The sequence below is a fragment of the Dysidea avara genome, chromosome 1 (genome assembly GCF_963678975.1).
Source record: "Dysidea avara chromosome 1, odDysAvar1.4, whole genome shotgun sequence".
NCBI lineage: Eukaryota > Metazoa > Porifera > Demospongiae > Dictyoceratida > Dysideidae > Dysidea > Dysidea avara.
In genome coordinates, this window is record NC_089272.1 from 29,309,281 (window position 1) to 29,335,548 (window position 26,268).

General features: G+C 36.3%; 1 protein-coding gene across 1 annotated transcript in view; it reads left to right on the forward strand.

The window, feature by feature from the left end:
* LOC136261005 (uncharacterized) overlaps nucleotides 1-24,419 on the forward strand; it is a 47,887-nt gene extending 23,468 nt beyond the window's left edge. The window contains exons 3-5 of the mRNA XM_066054969.1: nucleotides 3,885-4,196; nucleotides 7,824-8,285; nucleotides 23,798-24,419. Coding sequence (XP_065911041.1) covers nucleotides 3,885-4,196; nucleotides 7,824-8,285; nucleotides 23,798-24,207 — 1,184 coding nt within the window. The 3' untranslated portion in view covers nucleotides 24,208-24,419. The remainder of the gene's footprint in view (nucleotides 1-3,884; nucleotides 4,197-7,823; nucleotides 8,286-23,797) is intronic.
* The last annotated feature ends 1,849 nt before the right edge of the window (nucleotides 24,420-26,268 follow it).

The following is a 26,268-nucleotide window of genomic DNA, read 5'->3' on the forward strand; positions in this document are numbered from 1 at the left end:
AGTGTGTGAGCATCTTCATAAATGCCACACAAATTTGATTCTCAATAAAGCAATGTGTATAGATTCTCTGATAGCAATAAATAGTTTGAGTTTGGCCGTCTTTCCTGTGTATAGCAATGCTATGAACAAAGGAAAGGCGGCTAAATTCTAATGTTTATTGCTATCAGAGAATCTATACACATTGCTTTATTGAGAATAAAATTTGTGTGGCATTTATGAAGATGCTCACACACTTGAAAACTAGCAACATCACATAGTTCTCATTAACACTTTAACAATAATATTGTATTATCTGATTAGCTAATATTAATTTTACATCTTGCACACCTCGCACATGGCCGCATTATGATATTATTACTTTTTGTCAAAGTTAACTCTGTTTTACTTGGACGCACACTTTTTTACAGCTAAAAGCTGTTTTTGGATGGGTTAAAACTAGTCCACAAGACACAAATTCCAAATCAAATAAGCGGTGACTACTGTACCTTGTAAACACATTTGTGTGATTGTAAATAAATATTCAAGGGGTAGCCAACGTCTTGGGACTCTCGTACACTATCTAAGAAATCCAATTAGAAAACCATTAAATATTCCAAGTCCCAATTCACGTACAAATTAAGTTGTTCTCGTTTTTATCCGTTCATGAGTTCAATTACGGTTGCCGCTCTATACAAGTTTCAAATTGACAGTGTAAAGTACACCTGTGTCTCTTCTAAAGTTCCTAGCTACTCTCTCAGGCATTCGTTTGCAAAAATTCGTTGTAAAAACATCACCATAAAAATCGAAAATAGAGTTATATTGTATTTGCAAATGTATTTTAAATACAGAAATACTTAAATATTGGGACTCTCGTACATCATGTTGGCTTTTTGCATTGGCGCTGGCTACCCCATGCAAATATTATTCCACCTGGAAGTGTGATTATTCCGGCACAGACAATCACTAGAGACTTTAAAACGATTTCAGCCGGTCCCTTCTTTGCTTGAAAAGCTTGTGTAGGGTTCAGTGTGTTCTATAACAAAAGAAACAACATGGATTAAGTTCAGTACGCTACAAACATCATTTTCATGGCAAGAATAACAGACTGGCGTAACGAAACTAAGCTATACACAAACCACTCGTCATCAACCAACAATTAGGCTTGCGCTAATTGTGCCGGCATAATTTCGAGCTTAATAGGCTAGCAAAAGCATCAAGCATTATGCCAGCATAATAGGACAATTTTCAAGAATTTTAATTAAATGCACAATTCGCACACCAAAATACAGCAAAACATGAACACACTATGCCATAACACTGCATTTCATTACAAGAAAATGTACAATGTTATTGATTCTTGGCTGATTATTTACTCTTCACGGAAAAATGATTGAGATACTCTAATAGAGCAGTCACTTGCTCTAATACAACAGTCAGGAAAGACTATACTCTAATAAAACAACAACTCTAGAGCATAATTTTGATTCTGAAAGCACCTTTGGTAGCATGCGTTATCCTCACTTTAAGCAATGGAATGGAGAAGAAAATTAAGATAAGCTAGGTTAGCTTGTGAGGAGAAAACCAGCAGAACAGGGAAAGAGGTGAAGGGACACCAACTGAAAATACCTCACACAATGAAGACAGTACTACTCAAAGAAATGAAGTCAATTGACAATTTTTCTTCATGACAATTATACATCTACTAATGAAATTCATACCTCAAGTACTGAATCGGACTCAGTTCTCCAAGAAATCGCTGCTTATGTGAAGGAGAAAGGCCACTGGATAGAGAGAAATCTCCACTTGTATGGTAGAGAGACAATGGTGGTTGTAAATTTTCCCTGTTATCATACGTAGCTAGGAATTCTTGCCATATTCTGGTGACAGGCATGACCTCACCTCTGTGACAGTATATCCTGTAGTAGAGAACACACATTCAGCTGAGGTGGATGTCAACATGTTAGTGTAAAAAGTGTAGTGAACTAGATGTATTAATAGACACTGTACAGCTATTTTTGTACTCATTTTAAAATGGTCGTATATTATAGTAGTCATCAGTTAATATTCTTTATAAACAAAAATACTTTTGTGTTCAATATACAAACAGTGCAAGTGGTTCTTTTCGAACTTCTGTGGTGATTATGACACTGTTACAGTCTTGCAAAAGTGGCTCCAACTCAGCGTATTTGATAAGGCAATATGGCGCTCCATTGGTCCAGTGCGAACATAAATGACCCACCCAACTCATGGCTTCTGTTCCAATTTTCTCAGCATTAGTTCAGCTTTGTGACTTTACATATAGTTATTGGCTAATTAGACTGTGTTCACTAAACAGTATTCAAATACAGGAAATAACTATTCTGTTTGAGCCCTTATTGTATGTTGATAAAATTTTTGATAACGTATTTTCATCATTGCTAATAATGAAAGTTTATTATATGGCAAATTTAAAACATAGAGCAATTAGAGGCAAAACACAAAATAAAATAAAAAATTATGCCAAAGGTTTGAAAAGGAATACCTACCATATCTCAACTTACTATAGTTTGATAGCTACCCTGTAATTCATAACATTAGCGGCTCTGCTAGATCGATTGATTGCAGTAATAAAGCAAGTACATCTGCAGATATCCCTTGTATCACTACATTTTATTTCTATTATCCGTAATTGAGTCCCTAATTCCTAACTATTCCTTGTACCGGTAGTATAGTGAACTAGTTACCATGTGGTTCATAATACATTAGAGGGTGGTGATTAACACCACAGTTGCCACACTATTAGGTAAAATTAGCAGGCATGAGTTAGAAATGATTCACTCATGATTGGACTTTTGGATTCACTTTTGGATACACTCATGGTGACTCGCGAATGAAGCTCTCATGTGCATAATTATGTGCATTTGACGAATTGCAAGTACAGGTTGACTCACCGATTAAGCGTGTCTACTCATGACTGCAGTGCAAGTGAGTGTAATGTTGCATTTTAGTGGTACTGTAGTTGGAATCATATCCTTGAAGCTTTATACACGTATTAGTAACAACTGACAAAACAGAAAGAGTTGGGAATGAGGAATTACAAGTTCACGATACTGTTACACTACTGTACAAGCACATTTACATACCTGATTTAGATCATGTTCTACTTATAATTAAACTATTGACAGCTAAATTCTCAAGAACCACTGGCTGAATTGCTGAATTGTGTCATACTACATGTGACCATCTAAAACACATAACTACTTAGTAACCATGTCTAAATACTCACTATAAATTAAGGTCAATTATGTTGTTTCTGTTTACATAACAGTAACCACAACAAAGTTATCAAACAACAAAGTCTATAGACTTTCATACACACCAGTGCGAACAAACAATGGAATCCCAACTAACTATTGATAATGTTGTCATACTCTCCAAAAGATCAGGCCAACCGTTTTTCTGGGTAACTGGGTCCTTCTTGGACTAGTGCACATTTGTAATGTAATAGTGCAATGTGTAACCTTTCACAATAGGCAAGTTATGTACATTGTTCTTTGAGTCATAAAGTATGTATTAATTTATAATAAAGAAAATGTTATAAATCGATGGAGTCAGGTACAGTAAGTCAACAGTCAGCTGTTTTATCCTGGACATGGCATGGTGGACATGAGTGCATTATAGCTTTCAACTCAATCTGAAAGCTTGATAAAAAGTTAAATATTTATATATGTACAGTATTAGATGAAAAGTTGTAGCTTGTCATTAATTATTCGTCCAATACTACACCAAGTTATAAAGGTATGAAATTGCTTTGTGGTTAGAAGTTTTGGTGAAAATCCTTACTACATGTATTTACTGTATGTATTATGACTGTATGTGTTGCTACCTCAATGATGAAGTTGTATTGTTGTCATTATTACACACAGACTCACCTATAATAACAACACAACCAAGTGATGTCACAATGTGTACTGGAGTAGTAACAAAATTTATCTGTAAAATAGATAAGAATGGTAAAACTGGCATTAGTATTGATGATGTGCTGTGGCAGCGGTTGAGAAGTGATAGTATTAGCAATATATCATCTGGATTACATCCTTTCTCTATTACTACAACTATCAGTAGTGACATACTAACTAGTACACTCACAATCAGTTATGTGAGATATGCACATAATGGATCATATCGTTGTATTGTACCTGATGTGATGAGTAGATATGCTTCCCTCATTGTGAATGGTAAGCAGTAATAATTTAAATGTGTGTACCTGTAGTAATTAGGTCTCTAGCAATATCATACTGTAACATACACTGTATCTTACTATTCATCATGGTGAGCATTTGAATACTTATTAAGTTCTGAAATACATTTAGTAATGTCAACAACTTCAAAGCTCACCCTAGAAATCATTACCAGAATACTTTAAATTCAACATTAACATATGACACCATTTACAGTATACATCATAAATGTAGCATAGTCATAATTACGGTTGTTATTACTTTGTAATTACTTCACAATTACGTCTGCTTTACGATTATAATTATGCCACGGCAAGCACCTACAATGTAAGGCTGAGTGATACTGCCATTTTAGTATCACGATCGATACTATAGCCACTATTTCATGATACTGAATAGTTCACGATACTTACAAATAAGTCAATCATAGCTGGTGCTACATAGTGTATTGCTCAGTATTCCTGCAGGAAGTCTTTAAAGAAAGCATCAAACTAGGCACTATCATCCTTGTTTACAGTAACAGTTATTGTAACACATGCTTTGAGGTTATGTTATGGTGTTCACACCTCTCTGCAGGGGTAACCAGTATGACTTACAAGGATTCTTAGCCTAGTACTGCATAACAAATAGATTTTTAGTGACAATAATGTACAGGCATTGTATTACGATAGTTAATAACAAAATATCATGATAACGATACTTTCAAAATATTGTGATATATCACTAAAACGATAATATCGCTCAGCCCTACTACAATGTTATTTTTAGTGCTTTACAGTGACCAGCACTGAACGTCTGACAGCAACATGTGCTGCAGCCTTTGGGTTACTCTAATCTAACAGAAACTGGAGACTTTAAATGATGTACAGTATGTTAGTGTATAATGCCAGATAGTATCGTATCTTGATTATCAGATACATACATAAGTACAAAGCTAGCTGACTGTAATCTACGTAAGTCAGGACAGCAACTGTGAAGCTCGTTGAGTGTTTATATGTGATGTGCAATACACTTTCAACTTAAGTGATATGTTGCTAGACAATCAATTTAACATTTCATTTCAGGTACATAATTTTCACAGCGATACACATAGACACTCACATATGCTACATGTACTGCCACAAAGCTGTTCAAAGTGGGATACTTGGCTAGAAGCAAGTTGTGGACTACAGTATTGCATACACGTGTGTAGTAGCTGCACGTTTCTACACTGACATGTTCACACACGTAGCATACGTGTAGATTTTCAAGTGCATGTGTATCGTTTTTAGTAAAACGCATAGTTACACCATGTGTGTGTGAAGTTGTATTACCAGCAGTGTATTTATTAGTTTGTGTTAGGAATTATGGTATCTCACCTTACTACCTTTATTTTCTATTTGATAAACACCATGGCTGCCTGGGTGCAGTGATCAGAATACAATGTAGAGATTCCAGCAGGTAATTATTGCATTATGTACAAATTATATAGTGTCCTCTTTAGGTAACTACAGTACACATCAATACATAGTTGACATAGCAAGTGAAAAAGTGTATAGTGCAGTCGTAATCTTGCTGTAATTACATATAATAATTTACTATGTTTGTAATTACGAAGCACACCAAAGCATGATGTATCCATGTAGTCTGTAATAGCTAGCTACATATTAACAATGTTTCTATATTTTACAGTAGCTACAGCCTCTGTGCAGATCAGCATCAGCCATGAGTAGTATAATCATAGAATGCAAGAAATTAGTAACAACCAGGTACAAGTCACAATAACATCTCCTTAACCTATTATGGCAACTGTAGTGATTCTAACAAATTCACTTATTTCTTGTTGGTCCTTGTGTGCTGAGTTTGTTTAGGATAGAAAGTTGTGCTGTTATACGTAGGTTAATTTATTAAGAAATAAGGCTTATCTATTTTATTTCATCATTTCATTTTCTATTAAATTGGCACAATTGCTGGTGTTATGAGCAGAATACTTGGTTGAAACTCTACTGGCTAAACATTACAATATGTACAATGTATATAGCTTCCAGTATAACAGGCCAGTTCAGTAGTCCACTTGTAGCTTCATCATTCCAATTTAAACACTTCGAATTTGGTGGTGCTGCATGTGGCTCCATAGTTATAGCTACTTCTGTTGAAATGAAATGTTAAAGAATTATAAAATTAATAGTTTAGCAACATACCTCTTAGGTTGATAGTTTACTGCACATCACAAACATCAGTTTTGCTGCCAGCAGCCCTGGCCTTAGGTTGCCGCAGTAAGCTAGCTTTCTACCTAGCAAAGTAAACATGATGCAATACTAGTCTAGCATTCATATATTAATATACTGTATGCTGTATGTGCTTTTTGTACAATCATAAATCCAGCATAATTACAAAGGAATTACAATGCTGTACAGCCGTACCATAGCATGCACACAGACTGGGACACAGACAACCAACCTCGTAGCCAACACACATGTTAGGACAGCTTACACACATGCTGGATAAAGCGCATGAGTGTTGGACAATCTACACACATCCACTAGCCTGTGCTCTGTGTATTCACGTGTGGCATGTAACGTGTAATTTTATTGATCATGCGTGCAATAATAAGCTACATGTGTTCTGGTGTTCAGTAGCACGTGTTTTTACAGTGCATAGTTGTATTTGAGCTGTACTGTACTAATGGTCCCAAAGTATCCCTTAGCATGTAAATTGACCTGGAAACTCAGGACACCTTGATAATCAGGACAGTTTTGGCTGGTCCCAAATTGTCGATAATAACATTTTCATTGTACTGTATATATGTGACAGGCCTGCAAAAATAGGGCATGTGGGCACATAAAAATTGCCTACTTTTTCAAACTTTGTTGTGTCATAACTGTTTATTCCATGACTCTGTAGCCATGAAATTTTCAATACAAGTCACAGAATGAAAATATTCTATCCCAGTACTGAGATATGACATGTTATGTGACGGGGTGTAGTTTGTGCCCACATGCCCTATTTTCGCAGGCCCGGTCACATAATATGTACGTGTACTTTGTGTATTAGAGTTACAGTATAACGATATGTATTTTATATCCCATTCACACTGTCCCAGTTTAGTTTTAAACTAGGTTGTCAATCTCGAGTCAGCCCTTAACATTACTGTTCAGCATGTGAGCTGGGAATTGACTAAAACACTCACGATGTATGCTATGCCTTTCTTTGTTTTGGCCATTTATAAAACGACAAATATTGTAAGAAAGATGCAAAGGGTAAACTTTAGCTACTGTATTTTAGCCAGTATGTGCTTCGTTTGCCAAGATTATCACTGTCAATGAAGCAAGTGATTGGGAGTGTATTGGAAATGTGCTACGTCTTGTGGTACGTTGTAGCCATGCTAGCGCTTGTTGTAGAGTGTAGAAAATACTTGCTGTGTAGCCAACAGAAATGTTGACATCCCAGAATGCATTCAGTTGTACCTCGTCTTGTTGTGCTTGGTTTGGCACAGCTAATTGAACCATGCCATGTTGTTCCTGGGTGAGAAGGTAATGTGAATGGGATGTTAGAATGTACAAATGTACATGTCCTTCAAAGTATGCACAAATGTACATATAGCTGTGTGTATTGATTAGTTGTATGTATGTATATATACCACAGGTACTAAGCCTAGTACACCAATTCTGCTAGTCAGCAACATCACTAGTACATCATTTGTTGTACAGTGGGATGAGGTGAATGGTGCTGATTATTATATTGTAAACTGGAGAGGTGGAAGTAATGTCAGAGAATCTATATCACTGACATCAATTACTATAACACAATTATCTCCTGACACAACTTATAATGTGACTGTAACTGCTGGGAATATTTGTGGATCTGGTAGAGTTAGTGATATTCTCATTGTTACTACTAATGGACCCTCTATATCATCATCAGTGATGACTACTACATCAAGTATAAGTTCTATGGCAACTACAACAACATTATCATCATCAATGATGAATACATCACCTATAAGTTCCATGACAGCTATGTCAACTGTATCTATGTCAATACCCACTTCATTATCACTAGTGATGAGTAATACATTAACTGCTTTAAGTTTGGCAACACCTACAGGTAATGTTAGAAGCATTTAAGTGCAATGTACTGCCTCAATATTTTCACATGTGCTACACAAAATCTATGTCATTAGATGTTAACAAGCATGTGATGAAAACAAGCATGTGATGAAGCTTAGCATCAAATCCAAGAGTCAAGTACTTCATTTTCTGTTTAACACAAGCAAAAAAGCAATTGTTTTAAATTGTTTATTGACTTTCCTAGTGTGCTGATGTGCAGCACATTCAGTGCCTTAATGTGGCAACGTATTAAACTCCAGCAATGCCATCCTAAAAGGTAGTAAACTGCTCATACCTTGTGGTTTATAAAAGTTGACAAGTTTACAAAGTACACTCAACTGTATTTAATGGATTATAAAGCACACTTTATGTGTGATCTCCCCCATGCAAAATTCTACAAAACATTTGTTTTGTCAACCAAAAATGGTTCTGAAGGTGCATACCGTGAATAGAGATGTTATTGAAATATGTACACTGTATCAGCATTAGTTTGGATTAAAGGGTGTCACAGTAGGTGTGACCAGTGAGGTGAGAGCCTCACCACCTTTCAGCAGAAATTAGAAAAAGACTTGTAAACTTGATGAAGCCAAAACTAGAACTAGTGAACATACAGTACTTAGCATTTGTAACTGGATCTGCTAAAATCCCACATGTTAGCAGAAGCCTAATTGTATAGTAGAATGCAGTATACATAATGGGTGATATATTTACAGTACATAATAATAAAGAATCCGCAAATTTTTGATTGATTGTTTCACAATGAACGTAGGGGCTAATGGCAAAAACCTTAATAGTATCGTGATCCCCAAAGCAAGAAAAGTTTTAAAATCTTGTTTTGTGTCCGTACTTTTAAGGAGATGCCTCGCATTGGACGATCGTCTTTGTTTCTCAAGTTTTTACCTTACCCCTGGTCATTGGAAGGAACTTGAAGATAAAACTTACCCAGCAATGAATTCACCTGTTCATGGAGAACGAATGCAGTAGTGTTAGTTGCATCTCAGTAGAGGACCGCATTTGTAAATTATGATCATGTATTTTAGTACCAGTAGTTTATTTTCTGTATTGTCACTGTACAAATAGATTTTTTTGTTACCACTTTGTAGCTCTGTAACTTTGAAAGTTCTTGGGAGAAACATTGGTTGTACCATCCTTTGGCTTTCTATAGATAAAGAAAATGTAATAATTGGAATTAGTTTCTTGCAGATCTGGTCACATTTATTCAATAGCAACAACTGATAAAGCAATACTGATCTAACCTGTCTTTCACCTAGAAGCAGCTTTATGTCCACTTTGTTCATGTTTAGCACCTCTAAAAAAGTATTGCTCTATTCAGCTTTGACTTTGTTTCTCTTTGTAGCTACATATGTACATAGAAGCATTCTTTACAATTTATCTCTTAATTCAAATGGTAAGGTTTAAGAGTTAATTCAACAGTATTGTGGAGGTACGTTTTGGTCAGTGTTTGGTTTTATCCCTAACATTGGACACTTGTCAGGTAACCAGCTAGCACCTTGCACACTATATTACAGCCCAAAATATTCTCCAAATAGCATCTCAGTATGTGCAATTTCCAATTTTATTTCTGGGGGAGCATGCCCCAGACCTCCTAAACTAGATTCCTTCAGCAACATTAGGGCTGAAACTTACTACTTTCACTTTCAATCTGACGCCCCCGGAACTTTGGATAAATACGTACAGTGTTAGAAAACGTAATTATTAGCTTTCATCCACCAGTATTAGACTGTGACCACCTCAGCCCACCTATGTAGTTCACACAAACATATTTTTAAACAAAAGTTTTTTTTTAATAGGTGAAATTATTCATTCTTTAAAAAAAACAACAGGTTATTATTATGCCATTGCTCAGAGAAAGAAGGCTATACACCATGCTCATAGAACATGTGAACATGTGAACATCTTTATTTTGTTCCTCTAGCCCCAGGGGTATGTGTGTCACATGTATTTGTGACCAGATCTTCATACGTATGTTAGCATGTTTTTCTAATTCCATTTTCTATTACATTTTCTTTATAGCTAGAGTAATGGTCAACTAAAGTTTTAGCTCTAAAACTAAGAACTTTCAAAGTTACAGTGCTTAAAAGTGGTAAAAATTGATTTGTACAGTGACTATATACAGAGAATATACCACAGGTGCTTAATAAATGGGTATAACTTATGAATACAGCCCTCTACTAAATAAAATGTAACCATCAGGTTCTCCACGAATAGGCAAATCCACTGCTGTGTAATATTTGTTTTCCAGACCTTTCCTAGGATTGGGGAGAAGACAAAAATGTGAGAAAAACATAGTTCACACAAGTATGAAATTATGCATGCTCCATAGAAAGAAAAATTGTGCCATCACTCAGGAAAAATAGTCTTACCCTATATGCCATTTTATTAACTTGCTCATGGAGCATGTAAATATCTTTATTTTGATTTTGTAACTCCGATAGTATTTGTGTCACATGTATTTGTTTATTTTGTGGTAGACACAAACACATTTGTTGTGGGTAGCTTTGCCAATTCATAGTGATGTTTTGAGCTGAATTCCAGCTCTGTACACAAATACAAACAAAAGTTATGGCTGCAAATGTAAGCATCTATAGTTTGTTTTCAGTATAGGACTGTATAAATACTTACCATGACAGGCTGAAACTTTGGGAACCATTCTTTGGACACTGTAAACAAAACAGACAATGCTGAGCAAAGCCGTAGCAAGGCTCATAAAAGTGGTCAGGCTATGGCAAACTAGGGAAATAGTGGGTGTGCCCACACAGGAATGTTTTGAAAATTTAGCCCTCTGAGATTGAATTTGAAAGCACATCTGACTGGAATTATCAATGCAAATTGTAAGATTGGTAACTGAAACCTATAGCTGACTGTATTATTAGAGTTATTGTGCTGACTGTATTATTAGAGTATCTTGAACTTCAACAAAATTCCAAGTGGTTGAAAAGTAGTCTGGCCAAAACCGGACCAGCTGGCTGCTGAGACAATAAAAAGAAAATTGGAAATTAGTGCATGATAGTCAGGTTTGCGAGATGGTCATATGACAATGCAGATAACTATTATTAATTGTGGCCATCTCAGCAAATCCTGCCTTAGTTGACACAAGCATGCATTGAAATTTTAAAAGTGTAAAATTACACAGGCTACGTTTGAAGAAAAATATGCGAGTTTTAATTGAGCCATTACTCAGAGAAGCAAGACTCAAATTGATTAAAACTATTCACCAGTTTATTTGCCTGCTCATAGAGAGCTTGATAATCTTTGTAGCTCCAACAGTACGATATGTGTGTCTAGTACATTTGTTTACAATGCGGTAGACATAAAACAAGATCATCATTATTACTTCGATAAAACCACCTTCATACATATGTGCACAAGTAACTACAAGGCTAAAAGTATACCTTCTTTGATTTACCGATCATTTTAAGCCAAGCTGTATTATATTGTAAACTGGAGAGGCAGAAGCAACACTTGATCGTCATAAGCACCTCTAAAGTTAATTTTCGTGTTCAGCAGTGGTGTTTGTATTGGACATAAAGGTAATCTACACAAGTACAGTGGAACTTCCCTTATCCGGACCTCTATTATCTGGACCTCTATTATCTGGACCTCTATTATCTGGACCTCTATTATCTGGGCACCTCCATTGTCCAGACAGCCCAAATTGGTCATGTGGCTTGTAGTTCATTGACCATAATGAAGTTTGGTTTAGATGAAAGCACAAGGAGGGAGCCTAAAGGTTGCTGTTTACCTGTTTGGTGGCTTGTTTATTCTATTACTAATAACTACCACTTGGTTGCTAGGTGATAATGCATTTTTACAGCCCAGGGGAGTGACCATGACTGCTCTGTAGTGACTTCCCCCTCTGCCCACTAAACTGCATAGCACTAACTGATAGCAATAACAACATTACTTGTATTTAAGTTAGTCACTTTAGCATAATAGCATGTTATTCTTAGTTACGGACATTTCTGAGATACGGACAGTAGTAGGTACCGGACCGCCTGGATAAGAGACGTTCCACTGTAAGTATACACTACTGGCATGATTTTTACTGCTAAAAATACACTGAAATTCAATTTCAGAGCATTAGCATTTAATTTTTTTCTGGGGGGGCATGCCCCAGACCCCCTATTTTAGCAGGCTTTCTCACATGCTTTGCATATTCAACCATCATTTTATCTTTACCATTGCCTAGCCCCCCAACTACGAGGTGCTAGCTATGCCTATGTATCCATTAAATACAGTTAGGTGTACTTCGTAGACTTGTAAACTTATAGCAGAAACCTAATTTTACAGTGCAATATATGCAATGGGTGAAATATTTACGTAATTAATAAATTTTTTAGCAATTGTTTTACAATTAAGGAAGGTGCTAACAGCAAAAACCTTACTAGCATTGTGATATCCCCAAAGCAAGAAGAGTTTGAAACTCTTTGTTTTGTGTCAGTACTTTCAAGGAGATACAAGATAAGAGCATTAGTCTCCTTTGCATTGGACAAGCGGTTCACTCAAGTTTTTACCTTCGCCCTGGTTGTAAGGAAGGACCTTGAAGATTAAATTTACCCAGCAATGGATTTGTCTGTTCATAATGCAACAGTGTTAGTTACATCTTGGTAGAGGACTGCATTTGTAAGTTATGATAGTTTAATTAAGTGCCTGTAGTTTATTTTCTGTATTGTCACTGTATGAATCGATTTTCTGTTGTTTCCACTTTGTAGCTCTGTAAATTTGAATGTTTCTATGTTAGCATGTTTTTCTAATTCCATTTTTCATTTTCTTTATATACATATGTAGATAGCTGGAGTAATGGTCAACTAAAGTTTTAGCTCTAGAAGCTAAGAACTTTTAAAGTTAAAGTGCTAAAAAGTGGTAACAAAGAAATATCAATTTGTACAGTAACAATACAGCCCTCTACCAAAATATAACGTACCCATCAGTGTTCAGTTTTATCCCTAACATTGGACACTTGTCAGGGCCTTGAACACTGTAGTACAGCCCAAAATTGCTTCCAGATAGCATTTCAGTTTGTGCAATTTTCAAATTTTTTTCTGGGGGACTATGCCCCAGCCCCCTCTAGACTAACTGCCTTCAGCAGCATTACTTTCACTTCCACACTGATGCCCCTGCATGATTTGGATAAATACGTACGTACGCATAGTGTTAGAAAATGTAAATATTAGCTTGCATCTACCAGTATTAAATTGTGACCATCTTAACAAAAAACCGCCAATGTAGTTCACACAAACATTTTTTTCGAACAAAAGTTATCATGCTTTAAAGAAAACATATGCAAGTTTTTATTATGCCATTGCTCAGGAAACAAGTCTCTATACACCATCTTATTCATTTGCTCATGGAACATGTGAACATCTTTATTTCGTTCCTCTAACCACAAGGGTGTGTGTCAGATGTATTTATTCCATTTTACATCTTCTTTATATAAATAGATAGCTGGAGTAATGGTCAACTAAAGTTTTAGCTCTAGAAGCTAAGAACTTTTAAAGTTACAGTGCTAAAAAGTGGTAACAAAGAAATATTGATTTGTACAGTGTCACTGTACAAATCAATTTTATGTTGTTTCCACTTTGTAGTGCTGTAACTTCGAATGTTCTTGGCTGAAACTTTGGTTGTCCATTTCATTGGCTTTCTAGATAAAGAAAATGTAATAAAACGGAATTGGGTTCTTGCAGATCTGGTAAAATTTATTCAATAGCAACAACTGATAGAAACAATGCTAATCTAACCTGTCTTTCACCTAGAAGCAGCTTCATGTCCACTTCATTCATGTTTAGCACCTTTAAAAATTATTGTTCTATTCAGCTTTGACTTTGTTTCTCTTTGTAGCTACATTAGCCTCTTAATTCTAACAATAAGGTTTAAGAATTAATTAAACAGTATTACATAGGTGCTTTTTAGTCAGTGTTCAGTTTTATCCCTAACATTGGACACTTGTCAGGTACTAGCTAGCACCTTGCACACTGTATTGCAACCCAAAATTGCCTCCAAATAGCATTTCAGTATGTGCAATTTTCGAATTTTTTCTGGGGGACTATGCCCCCTCCCCCCTAGACTAACTGCCTTCAGCAGCATTAGGACTATGCACTACCTTCACTTTCACACTGATGCCCCTGCATGGTTTGAATAAATACGTACGTACAGTGTTAGAAAATGTGAATATTAGCTTTCATCCACCAGTATTAGATTGTGACCATCTCAACAAAAATCCACCTACATAGTTCACACAAACATATTTTTCAAACAAAAGTTTTTAATTTATGCATGATTTATTTTCCAATCCTTTCTTACAATTGAGGAGAAGATAAAAAACATGAAAAAAAATGCAAGCATGAAATTATTCATGCTCTAAAGAAAGTTTTAATTCTGCAATTACTCAAGGAAACAAGTCTTAAACCATTAACCCTATACGCCAGTTTATTCACTTGCTCATGACACATGTAAATATCTTTATTTTGGTTTTGTAGTTCCAATGGTATTTGTGTCACGTGTATTGTTTATGATGTGATAAATGCCAACACATTTGCAAATTTGTTGTCATTTCTTCATTTTAAAAATGTCTTCATACTTGTATGTGCAAGTAGATATAGGGATATCAAGACACACGGTAGTGTGTTATGCAGCCCAAGAAGCCGACGCGCCACACCGTGAGTATATTAACAGGAAGAAAGAAAACTTGATTTTCATACCTTTGTAGTTCCGTGATCACTTATCCGATTGAAACCACATTTTCTACAGAAGTGCCAGCTAGGTAGGGGAATCCACTTTCCAAAGTTGAAGAAAATCGCTCCAATCATTTCCGAAATACGAGCGGCCAGAGTTAGGTTTTTTTTCTTTGTTTTTTTCTTCTACTTCTTTTCGCACACTTTACAAAATCTGCCATAAAATGCAAATGCGTACTCCGATCAAGCTGGAATTTGGTATACTTAAAGGGCTCATTACGACGAATCTGAGTACCAAGTTTGGTAGGAATGTGATGTACATTCACAGAGTTATGACCAATTATTTGTACTACTGTGTGTCTTGATTTCTGTAATGGAGTAAGTTATAAAAGTAGCTGAATGCTCTAGTAGGGTAACTGTTATATTAGAGTATCTCGATCTCGCATTTGGTACACGTAGCTAGTTGGCTTTCGAATCATAACTCAGTGGTTTGTAATCCAATTCTTCAGTACTAATGCAAGGACTTTCTATGATGATTATTCCAACTACACGCCAATTTTCAGCTCATTGCTCTTAGCGGTTAGCCTGGTAGGCATGAAAACTAACAATTTTTCATTCATAAAAATTGATTGCATAATTGTGACACAGGTTGGGTCGAGGGATATGACACCTCTACAAATCAAGTACGCCCTTCAGCTACCAAATCACAAATCTACAAAATCTTGAGGATTTGCCCATGCAAATAATTAATGCTGCTTGAAAACTAGTTTCGAAAACATATTTATAAACAATACAAGTTAGTTCTTAATCATGAAATAATGTCCTTCAGAGCTCAGAATTAACTCTGGAATTCACCTTACAAATCACACTACAGCAATCACACGTCTTGTAATGATATTTCAAATCAAGTTTCAAATCACAAATCCAATTTCAAATCACAAATCAAGTTACAAATCGCGAAATGATTTTCGAATCATGTACAGATTTGTGAAGGTGTCACACCCCTTGAGTTTGAGTTTTGTGTCATATCTTGATGGCCTGTATCTGGATTCCTTTCAAACCACAAAAAGGTACTCCTATGATAGTTACTCCATCTACGTAGCAATTTTCAGCTCATTCCTTCGAGGGGTTTATACAGACCAATTTTTAACTATTCTGTCAAGCAGCTTACCCTGCAGTTGTGACAGCAAAATTTAATCGTTTTTGCATTTTTGAAAATTGTTCATAACTTCATTAAATTGTTCTTTATCTAATCTATCCATAAAATTGGACTGTAAATGTGCTGTATTATGTATGCTCTTTCTGTCCTCCAAATGTGAAGTACATTAACCGAAGCATGTGTGAGCTATTACAATTTTTGTTTCTAAAATGTGCAAAAGTAAAAGATTAAGAAAAAAACATGAAGAAAATGAGACAAACTTTGAAGGCACATATCTCAGTAATGGCTAAGCAGATTTAACTTAACCTTAGAATGGGAGATACGTAGGTTCCCTACTCTGAGGGAGTTTCTGCAGCAAAACTGGTTAATTTTCATTCAAGTGCTATAGAGCTATGGATATGTGAAAACACTTGTTTCTTGGTTCTAGTACACACTTGTCTGTTGCATACCCACAGGTTGTACTTGGCTACATGACACGATATCATGTGTCTTGATGGTACCTCAAACAATTTGAAAATTACAGTAGATTCATGATGAGTTGCATTCTGGCAATACATGTATGTATAACACATTATGCCTCACGGTAATGGAACAATACATGTATGTACCTAGTGTAACTGTAACAACTTCATTATGTTGTTGCAAACAGCAAGAGCGAAGTACTCTAATAAACCAGTTACCCTAATACAACAACAGTCAGATAAAAACAATGGTCAGTAATTACATTTTCTAATAGAACAATCACACACAATGCACAAATACTTATTCTATACACATACTAGCTGTGATGGAAAAGTTAGCAAACGATAGATAGTTTATTAGTTATAAAATGAAGTAGCGATCCATGCTCTACAAATCCCTCATAAACAAGAGACATATCATTGTATGCTTTACTTACACCTATACATTTGAATTGAACAATTACAAGCTGAAGTAGGGATTTTCCGATATGGCAAACAACGATAGGGATAGTAGCAGTGGTGAAACGGTTACTACTGTAGTTTAATCCCACATCATATTTGTGCAAAGAAATATTCCTACCGACAATTCTATCAAAGTATTTTGATTTTTTCTGTGTTAATACATGAATACCTACCGTATATAGAGTTTGCATTATGACTTCATTGTATTCATTTGGTTTAAAACTAAGATCCTCAGGAGTACTGCACAAGGCATGCTAAATAAAAACTATTTTCATTATTTAAAATTCTCCTGGAATCACTATTATAAATAGTAGTAAAAAATGTTTAGAATGTAATTAACATGCTGATTGGTATGACAACACCCCTGGCAGTGTGCACTCGGCATATTTAAGCAGTGCACACCCCCGGGTGCAATCACCACTTACCATGTATTTAGTATGTGTGCATACAAAATAGACATGACTATATAGTGTTTTCCTAGCCACCCTTCCACCACACCTAGCTCTATTGCCTAAGTTCTAACCACAATAACATTTTACACAAAGCCATAAAGTGTACGCAACAACACCAAACAAACAAACAAACAAACACTCATGCATATATCTTCCACATAGCATCGCACAATAAACACAATTGCCATAAAATATACATAACTGCACAAAACACAAATAACATTCATACAGATATCTATACACAAGTACTTTGGGGAAAGAGCAACTGAGGAAAATGTTGGAGTAGGGCGTAATAACTTTTGCACAAACCACACAGGCAAGCATTGTGGATATGGCACAATACATAACGTTGACCATGAAGCAAATATGTCTTCTGATTAGTACAAGATTGCAGCAATGCACCATATATGCTTAGTAACACAACGTGATAGCAGCAACCAATGGATAAACATATGTATCAGATATATTTAGCATAATTGATTTGATTTGGCCATGCACAGATAATTAGTACTTCATCCACCTTCCCTTGGTCCTCTGTTGCTGTTTAACTATATATGTGTACCTAAGTTCAATATCAGTAATTGGACGCACAACAACCAAGCAAACAAGTTATACATACAAAGGTTTGATCTTTATATGTGGACGACCATACAAAGTGCATACAACAATATATGCACTGACACATATACTTAATGCATGGTTTCAGGTGGGAGGAAGGGAAAGTTTTCTGTCCGCAAACACACCATGCACTGTGGCATGATCTTGTGATCTTAAACCTGTCAAGCCAGTTTAATATACATTGAATCATAATTATGATGTCTGCAAACCTCACATATCCCACAAGATTGGTTCATGTCTTACCCGAAACAAGTGCATTGATTTCAGTTTGTGGTACTAGCACTAGGCTACTTTGCTAATGTACAATTCCGCTCTAATGGACCTTGCAGTCATCTGATGAATTCTGTGTTGTTGAATTTAATTTACTTTACCCGAAAGGCTATTTTATCGCTAGAGGATGCCGGCTTCATTTATTATGGTATGGTACGTAGGTTTGCACTGTATCCATTCTACGCCTACACCAAGGCATGTTAACTTCAATTTATTGCATTGCAGTAAATTACATTTTTCGCTTATTTTGTTATTCCACTATTCTGTTCCGCCTTTTATAGCCTCCCTAATGTAACATCTCAAAATTTACAATAAATTAGTGATGTAGTTCACAGTACTGTACCTACTAGATCTACCTGACAAGAAATTTAGAATTTTTTTTGTAGGAGTTTGCTAATAAATTAAATCAGACTAACTTTATATGCACTGTCGTATCTACCCGGTAATAGCACGCATTAAGGATAATAATGTTCTTATCTCAAAACTACACAAAAATGAAATACATGGTACAATGCACTATATTTAAACCTACAAAGAATCCCTAAACAGCATATATACAAGGTACAAGCTGCAATAACAAGTCCATAAAAAGTGTGTTTACCTATTAGCACTACCATAAGAAAATCTGCTGATAATTATTAGATTACTTAAGTAGCTAAGTACAATAGCAAGTAAATTATAAAAACAACTTATATAATGGCTTCTGATTACTATATTCCTCTCTCCTTAAGTCCGAAAATGTTCTGGAGGCTTACGATATCTCTGTGAATGGTGAAGTTCAGTTGTAGGCCTTCCACTAGCAGGTGGCTGCTGAGAGACTGGGATAGGAATGTCATCACTGTCATAGGAATGTCATCACTGTCATCCTCTGGATCAGGGATACAGTCACTTTGTCTAGGTCCAATGTGATCTGTATGTCTTCGCATGATTCTGCCATCTGTAAGTTTGATTTTGTAAGATTTCCCACCACTGGTACTCACAACAGTTGCTGGTAACCAATTGTCCTTTGGTCCCTTGTTAAAACTATGAACCATCACTAAGTCATCTTGCTGAAAAGTGTGTTGTCTAGTGGTTCTGTCATGTTGTGACTTCTGCCTTTGTTGCTGCTTGTAATTTAGACTTGAGTCCATGTGTGAGTTGGGTCTCTGTTTCAACATTAACTCTGCTGGAGCCTACACCTGTTGTTGTGTGAGGTGTCAGTCTGTAATAAAAAGAAAACGTGACAATTAGTGTATACTGTACTGATCAACTGTTTCTTCATTCCTTGTTTGAACGTTTGCACAGCTCTTTCTGCTAAACCATTAGAAGATGGGTGATAAGGTGCTATCGTAAAATGGCGGATGTGATTTTGTCTTGTAAATTTAGTAAATTTGCTGGTAAAACAAGTGCCATTATCTGTCACGATCACCTTGGGTAAACCAAATCTGGCAAACATTTCTCTTTAATGTTCAACTGTTGCTTGAGTGGTAGCAGTACTGATAACCTCTATTTCCATCAATTTAGAATGGGCATCCACAGCAACCAAAAACATCTTCCCTAAAAATAATCCACCATAGTCCACTCTCCCATAGGTGTACTGGCCATTCCCATGGATGCTTTGGTACAGCTGGAGGAGAAGGCTGATTAGCTTGGCACTGGTTGCACTGTTTCACTTGTGCTTCTAAGTGTGCATCATGTTAGGCCACCTCACATAAGTGCAGGCTAAGCCTTTCATCTTAGATATTCCAGGATGACCTTTGTGAAGTAAGCCAGCAACTTCTCTCTCCCCTGCATAGGTATCACAATTCTACTTCCCACAGTAAGCAGTTTTCTTGGATGCTGAACTCCAACTGCTTTGAGTGATATGGTCATAGTATTGTGTCAACTGTTCTTGGCCAACCATGTTGCACAAATCTGTGCATTTTGCATTCCACGATCTGATTTGGTCCACTATTACTGAAGAAATCTGTAAGCCTTCTAGCTAATACACTAACTCTTGAGGCATTGGTACTGCTCTTGGCTGTATTGGTAGTGGTAATCAGATAAAGCCATTAGCATTGGATTATCCTTACCAGGCACATACTGTACTGTGTAGTTATATGCATGCAGTGTTAAAGACCATCTCTGCACTCTTGCTGATGCCATCACAGGGATACCTTTTTTCTCTCTTCCAAAAGATGCTGTAAAGTTTGTGATCTGATTTGATCGTAAAATGTCTTCCAAACAAGTACTGATGAAAATGTTTTACACCAAAAACAATAGCATGTCTATCTTCGAATAATTTTTCTCTGCAGGTGCCAGTGAACGTGAAGCAAGAGCAATTGGTAGTTCATCATCTCCAACTTTGTGGGACAAAATTGCGCCAAGTGCATAAGGTTAGTGTTTTGGGTGGATCATAGTGAGCGAACACACATGAAGATGCATGTCAACAAAGTCTTGGCTTCCTCAAAAGCTTCATGTTGTTTTTCTCCCCATGACCAATGAGACTTCTTATGTAGCAAGCTGTACAATGGGGCAAGACATGCAGAAAGGTTAGGTACAGTGTTGGGGCAGTTACTTTGTAAAAGTAACTAGTTACATATTACACATTACTTGCAACAGAACTATTTAGTTACAGTTACCTATTACCCAAAAATAAAGTAACTATAATAATATTACATATTATATTATTGTGTGTCCACAGCCTTAAGCTGTCATGTACCTTATCACGTTACATGATTGCATTGTTGGGCAATGTGCAAATCTTGGTTATAAGTAAGAAGCTGGTGAATAAGCTTCATTCAGTAGACTTCATTACTTCATTGTGGCTAGGCATTACACCGTGGATTACTAATGAGATTAGTAACTTCGTTACTTGTAGTAATAATATTACGTAATATTAGACTCGTTACAGTAACTATATCACTTAGGTAACGCGTTACATTTCTAAGTAAAGTAACTTGTGTTATATTACCTTTTTTATAGCGTATTTCGTTATATTACTTAGTTATCACAAAAGTAATAATATTACGTAACGCGTTACTTACTTATGTAATGCGTTACTCCCAACACTGGTTAGGTAGAAACTTGCCATTATAGTTCAGCATTCCCAAAAATGACTTCAATTGTGACATTTCTTGGGGCAGGTGCTTCCACAATAGCTTTAACTTTCTCCTGAGTTGGCTCTAATCCTTGAGCTGATATTTTGCAACCAAGGTACTTCACTTCCTGTAGCATGAAGAAACATTTATCAGGCTTTAGTTTCATACCTGCTGAAACCAGTTTCTGCAAGACTGCTGACAAATTGGTCAGGTGATCTTGATCATTTTCTCCGGTCACTAAAATATTACCAAGGTAAAGACACACTCTGGGGAGGCCCTGAAGAAGTGTTTCCATAGTCGTTTGGAATATGGATGGGGCGGCTGAAACCAAAACAGAGTCTGTTGTACTGGAACAGTCCCTTATGTGTATTGATCGGCACAAGCTTTTTTGATACATTATCCAATGGTATCTGCTGATAAGCATGGGAAAGGTCTAGTTTTGAAAATCTTTTTCCACCAGCCAATGATGCAAACACTTCATCTACAGCCCTGTATTCTAGGCACGGGGTATACATAGCTGTCCACTTGAGAAGCTTGATTGATTGTAACCTTGTAGTCTCAACTTTTTTTAATATGAGAACAATAGGGACAACCCACTCAGAATAGTCAATAGGTTCAATCACTCCTTGTTAAATTAATTGGTCCAGTTGTTTTTCAATTTTTGTCTTCAAAGCATAGGGTACTACTCTGGGTTTGTGAAAACAGCGCTGGGCTGTAGGATCCACTAATTGTAGCAGTAGTTCTTTTAAGACTCCAAGTTCTGAGCTGAAAATGGTTGCATACTGTATGTATCCAGGATATCCTGCAAGGACAAAGAGTAACATGCATGGTTAACATAAAATGAGTTAGTTCAGTCCAAGTAGATCTTCATGAGCCAGTATCTTCCCTATAAGCTTGGTCCACTTCCATTTGTGACCACTAATGGTAACTGCTCAGTCTGTTCCTTGTATTTGGCTGTGACTGTGGTGGAGCCCTTGACACCTATCTGTTCACCATTGTAAGTTCTCAGTTTGACACTGGATTCCTGGCATCTTCTGGTAACTACAGACGATTGTAAATTTCTTCACTGATGATAGAAACTGTAGCTCCAGTGTCCACCTCCATTTCCAGCTAGCATTGTTAATCACTAAAAGGGGTTTCACAGGTGTGGCTGTCACCTTATACTGTACATAGAGTAGTCATCTTCCTCCTCCTTTACTATGTGAGTGGGACGAGTTGAGGTGCCATCCTTCTGTTGTGGGTGTGGCTGTCCTTTTGGCATACTTTTACACACCTGGGAAATGTGTCCTTTCTTTCCACATTTGTGGCATTCTGCAGTCTTGAAGTGACAATCAGCTGCCTTGTGTTTATCTCCACACCGACAGCATGTGTTTTGTGTAGCACGAGTGTTCAGTTTGTTGACCAAGGGGTTAGACGGAAGCTGGGAACGTGCCTGCAAGTCCTTCACATTTGTTTCTGCAGATTCGGATTCCATAGCTACATGTACCTCAAAAACCTTATCGAAGGCAACCTCTGGTTCTGCCAGGAGGCAATGCTGAGTTCTGGAATCTTCACAGTGTTCAGCAAGCTGACGGGCCTCTGCCACATAAGCTGCAACTGATTCTCGTTACAGCCATTGAACCAAAATCTCTGCACAATTACTAACAGCTTTGGGTCACGATGCTTCTGTACTATGGTTATGAGATCCGTGTTCTGCAGTTCTGTAGGCTTCTTAGGTGACACCAAATTGTGAATGAGCTGATAAGTAGCTGGTCTGAGGAGTATTGCTCTGTGTTGGTACATGGTCTGGATCCTCTATCTTGTTGGCTGCAAAGTAGTGTTCAAGACACTCAACATACACTGTCCAAGTTTCTTGTGAACTGAAAAATGCTGCAATGGTGCCATGAGTAGCCATCGTTATATCCTCGTTGCCAATGTCATATCTGCCTGGTAATAGCACACATTTATAAGGATAATAATGTTCTTATCTCAAAACTACACAAAAATGAAATACATGGTACAATGCACTATATTTATACCTACAAAGAATCCCTAAACAGCATATTTACAAGATACAAGCTGCAATAACAAGTCCATAAAAAGTGTGTTTACCTATTAACATATAATTTACACTACCGTAAGAAAATCTGCTAATACATGTAATAATTATTAGATTACTTAGCTAAGTACAATAACAAGTAAAATTACAAAAACATCTTATCACATAATGGATTACGATTACTACATGCACCATTTGAGAACAACTAAGTTATAGATTGATTTTGTGTAATGCACAATTGTCTACACTCACTATTGTGCATGTGTCTTGTTATACACACCACGATAACCTCCTTGTAGCAAGTTCATCATCAAGTTCATCATCAAGTTCTTCCGATGAGCCTGGAGTTCTTGTTGTGGTATTTTCTGTCATTGCTATAATTGCTGTTGTTACAATTGCTGCTCTGATTGTCATTATTATTGCTATAAAGATGACCAATTCTGCTACTCAACAAACACCTGCAGCAGCTCCAGATTATGAAACAATTATTGATAAACTTCCTCATAGTGAAAATGAACTGAAAAATCCCACCTATAGTACTCCTCATGAGATATCACATGATAAACACCCAACTGATGAAGTATTGTATGAAGTAGTGAGCTCACCCAGCCACACTACTGTAGACATAAAGTTACAACAAAATCCAGCCTATGCTACAAGTGATAAAGTGATCATGGATGATAATCCTGCTTATAGACCCTTGAAGTGATTCACACATAATTCTGTACAATGTTTATCTAAGGGAATACTTAATATTAATTATCTTTTAAAAACAATATACTGTACATAAGCTATTATGCAGTGATTATTTACATGCTCCATTACATTTTGTCACTTTTCTGATTGTGCTGTATATACAACTGTTATACCAAATTATATAAGCACAGTATTGTACAGAACTATAATGAGTGTTGTTATGATAACTGGACCTGTGAAAATAGTGCATGTGGGCACATACAAACTACATCCTTCATACAACAGGTTATTATCTTAGTATTTGTGGCCATAGCATGATGGCATGGCATAAAATATTATTTAAGTTGTAAAAGTTTAGAAAGTATGCAAAGTTTTTGTACCCAGATGCTGTTTTCACAGGGCCTGGTCACAATTATAATAAGTTGAAATCTTGTTACTATTATTAAGTATTAATCTAGTAGTAAAACTTAATCTACATTTATATAGTTACTGCTGGATACTGTAGCTTAATTTTTGTTAATAGGTTAAAAGGCCAGTGGCCACAAACCAAACTGGTGAAACCAGCACAATAATCCCTCAATAAGAAGCCAGTTGAGTACAGTCAGTGTATTAAAACTTCAGTCAGACTTTCAAACGTTGCTGCTTGTAAGAGCCTAGTTTAGTTCTGAGAAGCCATATCTATTATTCTACCAGTCGTTATTCTTCCAGAATAATTGTTATATTCCTACTTTTCACTGTGGTATATGTATATATTTAATCTTAGATAATGACACGCATAATAAGCTTTGATTTTTGAAAAATATTGAGGTCTTTATAATTAAAATCCTCGATTAGACCATCTAGCAAATGGGTTCACAGACTTGCTAGCAGAAAGAGGTGAAGCATTGCAAATCTCATTTTCGGTCATTGATTTGCTATGCATATTGCAGGCTAATAGCCCAGACTGTTCACCAAGGCCAACACGGGTTCAACCACTCCATTCTATTACTGTAATGTTAGGAAGCAGTGATATAAATTTGAATTTTATAGCTCTTCAACAAACACATGTTCAGTCTTCCACACTTATTTTAACATTGTGTAATGATTTTTAAGCAACATAACCCAATCCCACAATGACTACATGTATATGCGCATATAAAATGCCCCCATAATCTAAGTCAGTTTTAGACCTAGAGAAATCAAATCTTCATGTTTTAAATCTCTCGGTTTTCAAAATCCATGATGCTATAGTAGGTCTCTAATCCACACATGTATTTATGTCAAATGCTGTTGCAGGTGTTAATTTGGTGAAAGCTTTGAAAATAAGGCTACTTTGTTTTATGGCCACATTAATGAGGTTATCAGTAGTAGGGCCACTTCATTAAGTGGTCCTGTTAACAAGTTCACTGTACTGTTAAATGGCTGGTGTTTATATTGGAGTAGCTACGTACTGCATGTATCATTGAACACAATGTGCTAGCTAGCTACACATGTACACTGTTTATACTGTTAGGTTGTCTCATTGGTATATGTACTCGGTTATATGTGGCATGGTCCTATATAGTTATACTTTATATACAAAAATAAATTTACATTGGTTGCTTGTACATGTATTAATTAATTTATTACTGTGTAGAAATTTTTAGTACATATTTGTACAATTAAGCTAATAGCTAAAATGGTAACCACAATCCTTACACTTACATGCTCAGTATCTAATGTCTTTAATGTGATGAACTGTTTGATAATTACTGGGTCATTGACTAAAGTAACTTACTTTGGTTAGCTAACTGGTGAGCTGTTAATTTGCACATAACATGATATGAGGGTTGCTTGTTAAGTTATTATTTAAATCTTGGTGTCTATGGGACCAACTACTTCTGTACTGAATAGCTTAAACTGGAAATCAAGTGCATTGCTAATGATTTGGTTTAACAAACTGTATGTACTGTACGTAGTGAAACAAACTTATGCTACCTAACAGCTTACCGTGCCTAGGTATGTTTTAGCCAGAACAAATTAAAAACACCCAATCCAGTGACCAATCCGATTCAGTACAGTAGGTACAGTAGTATGCATTACTTTGGATTCTGCT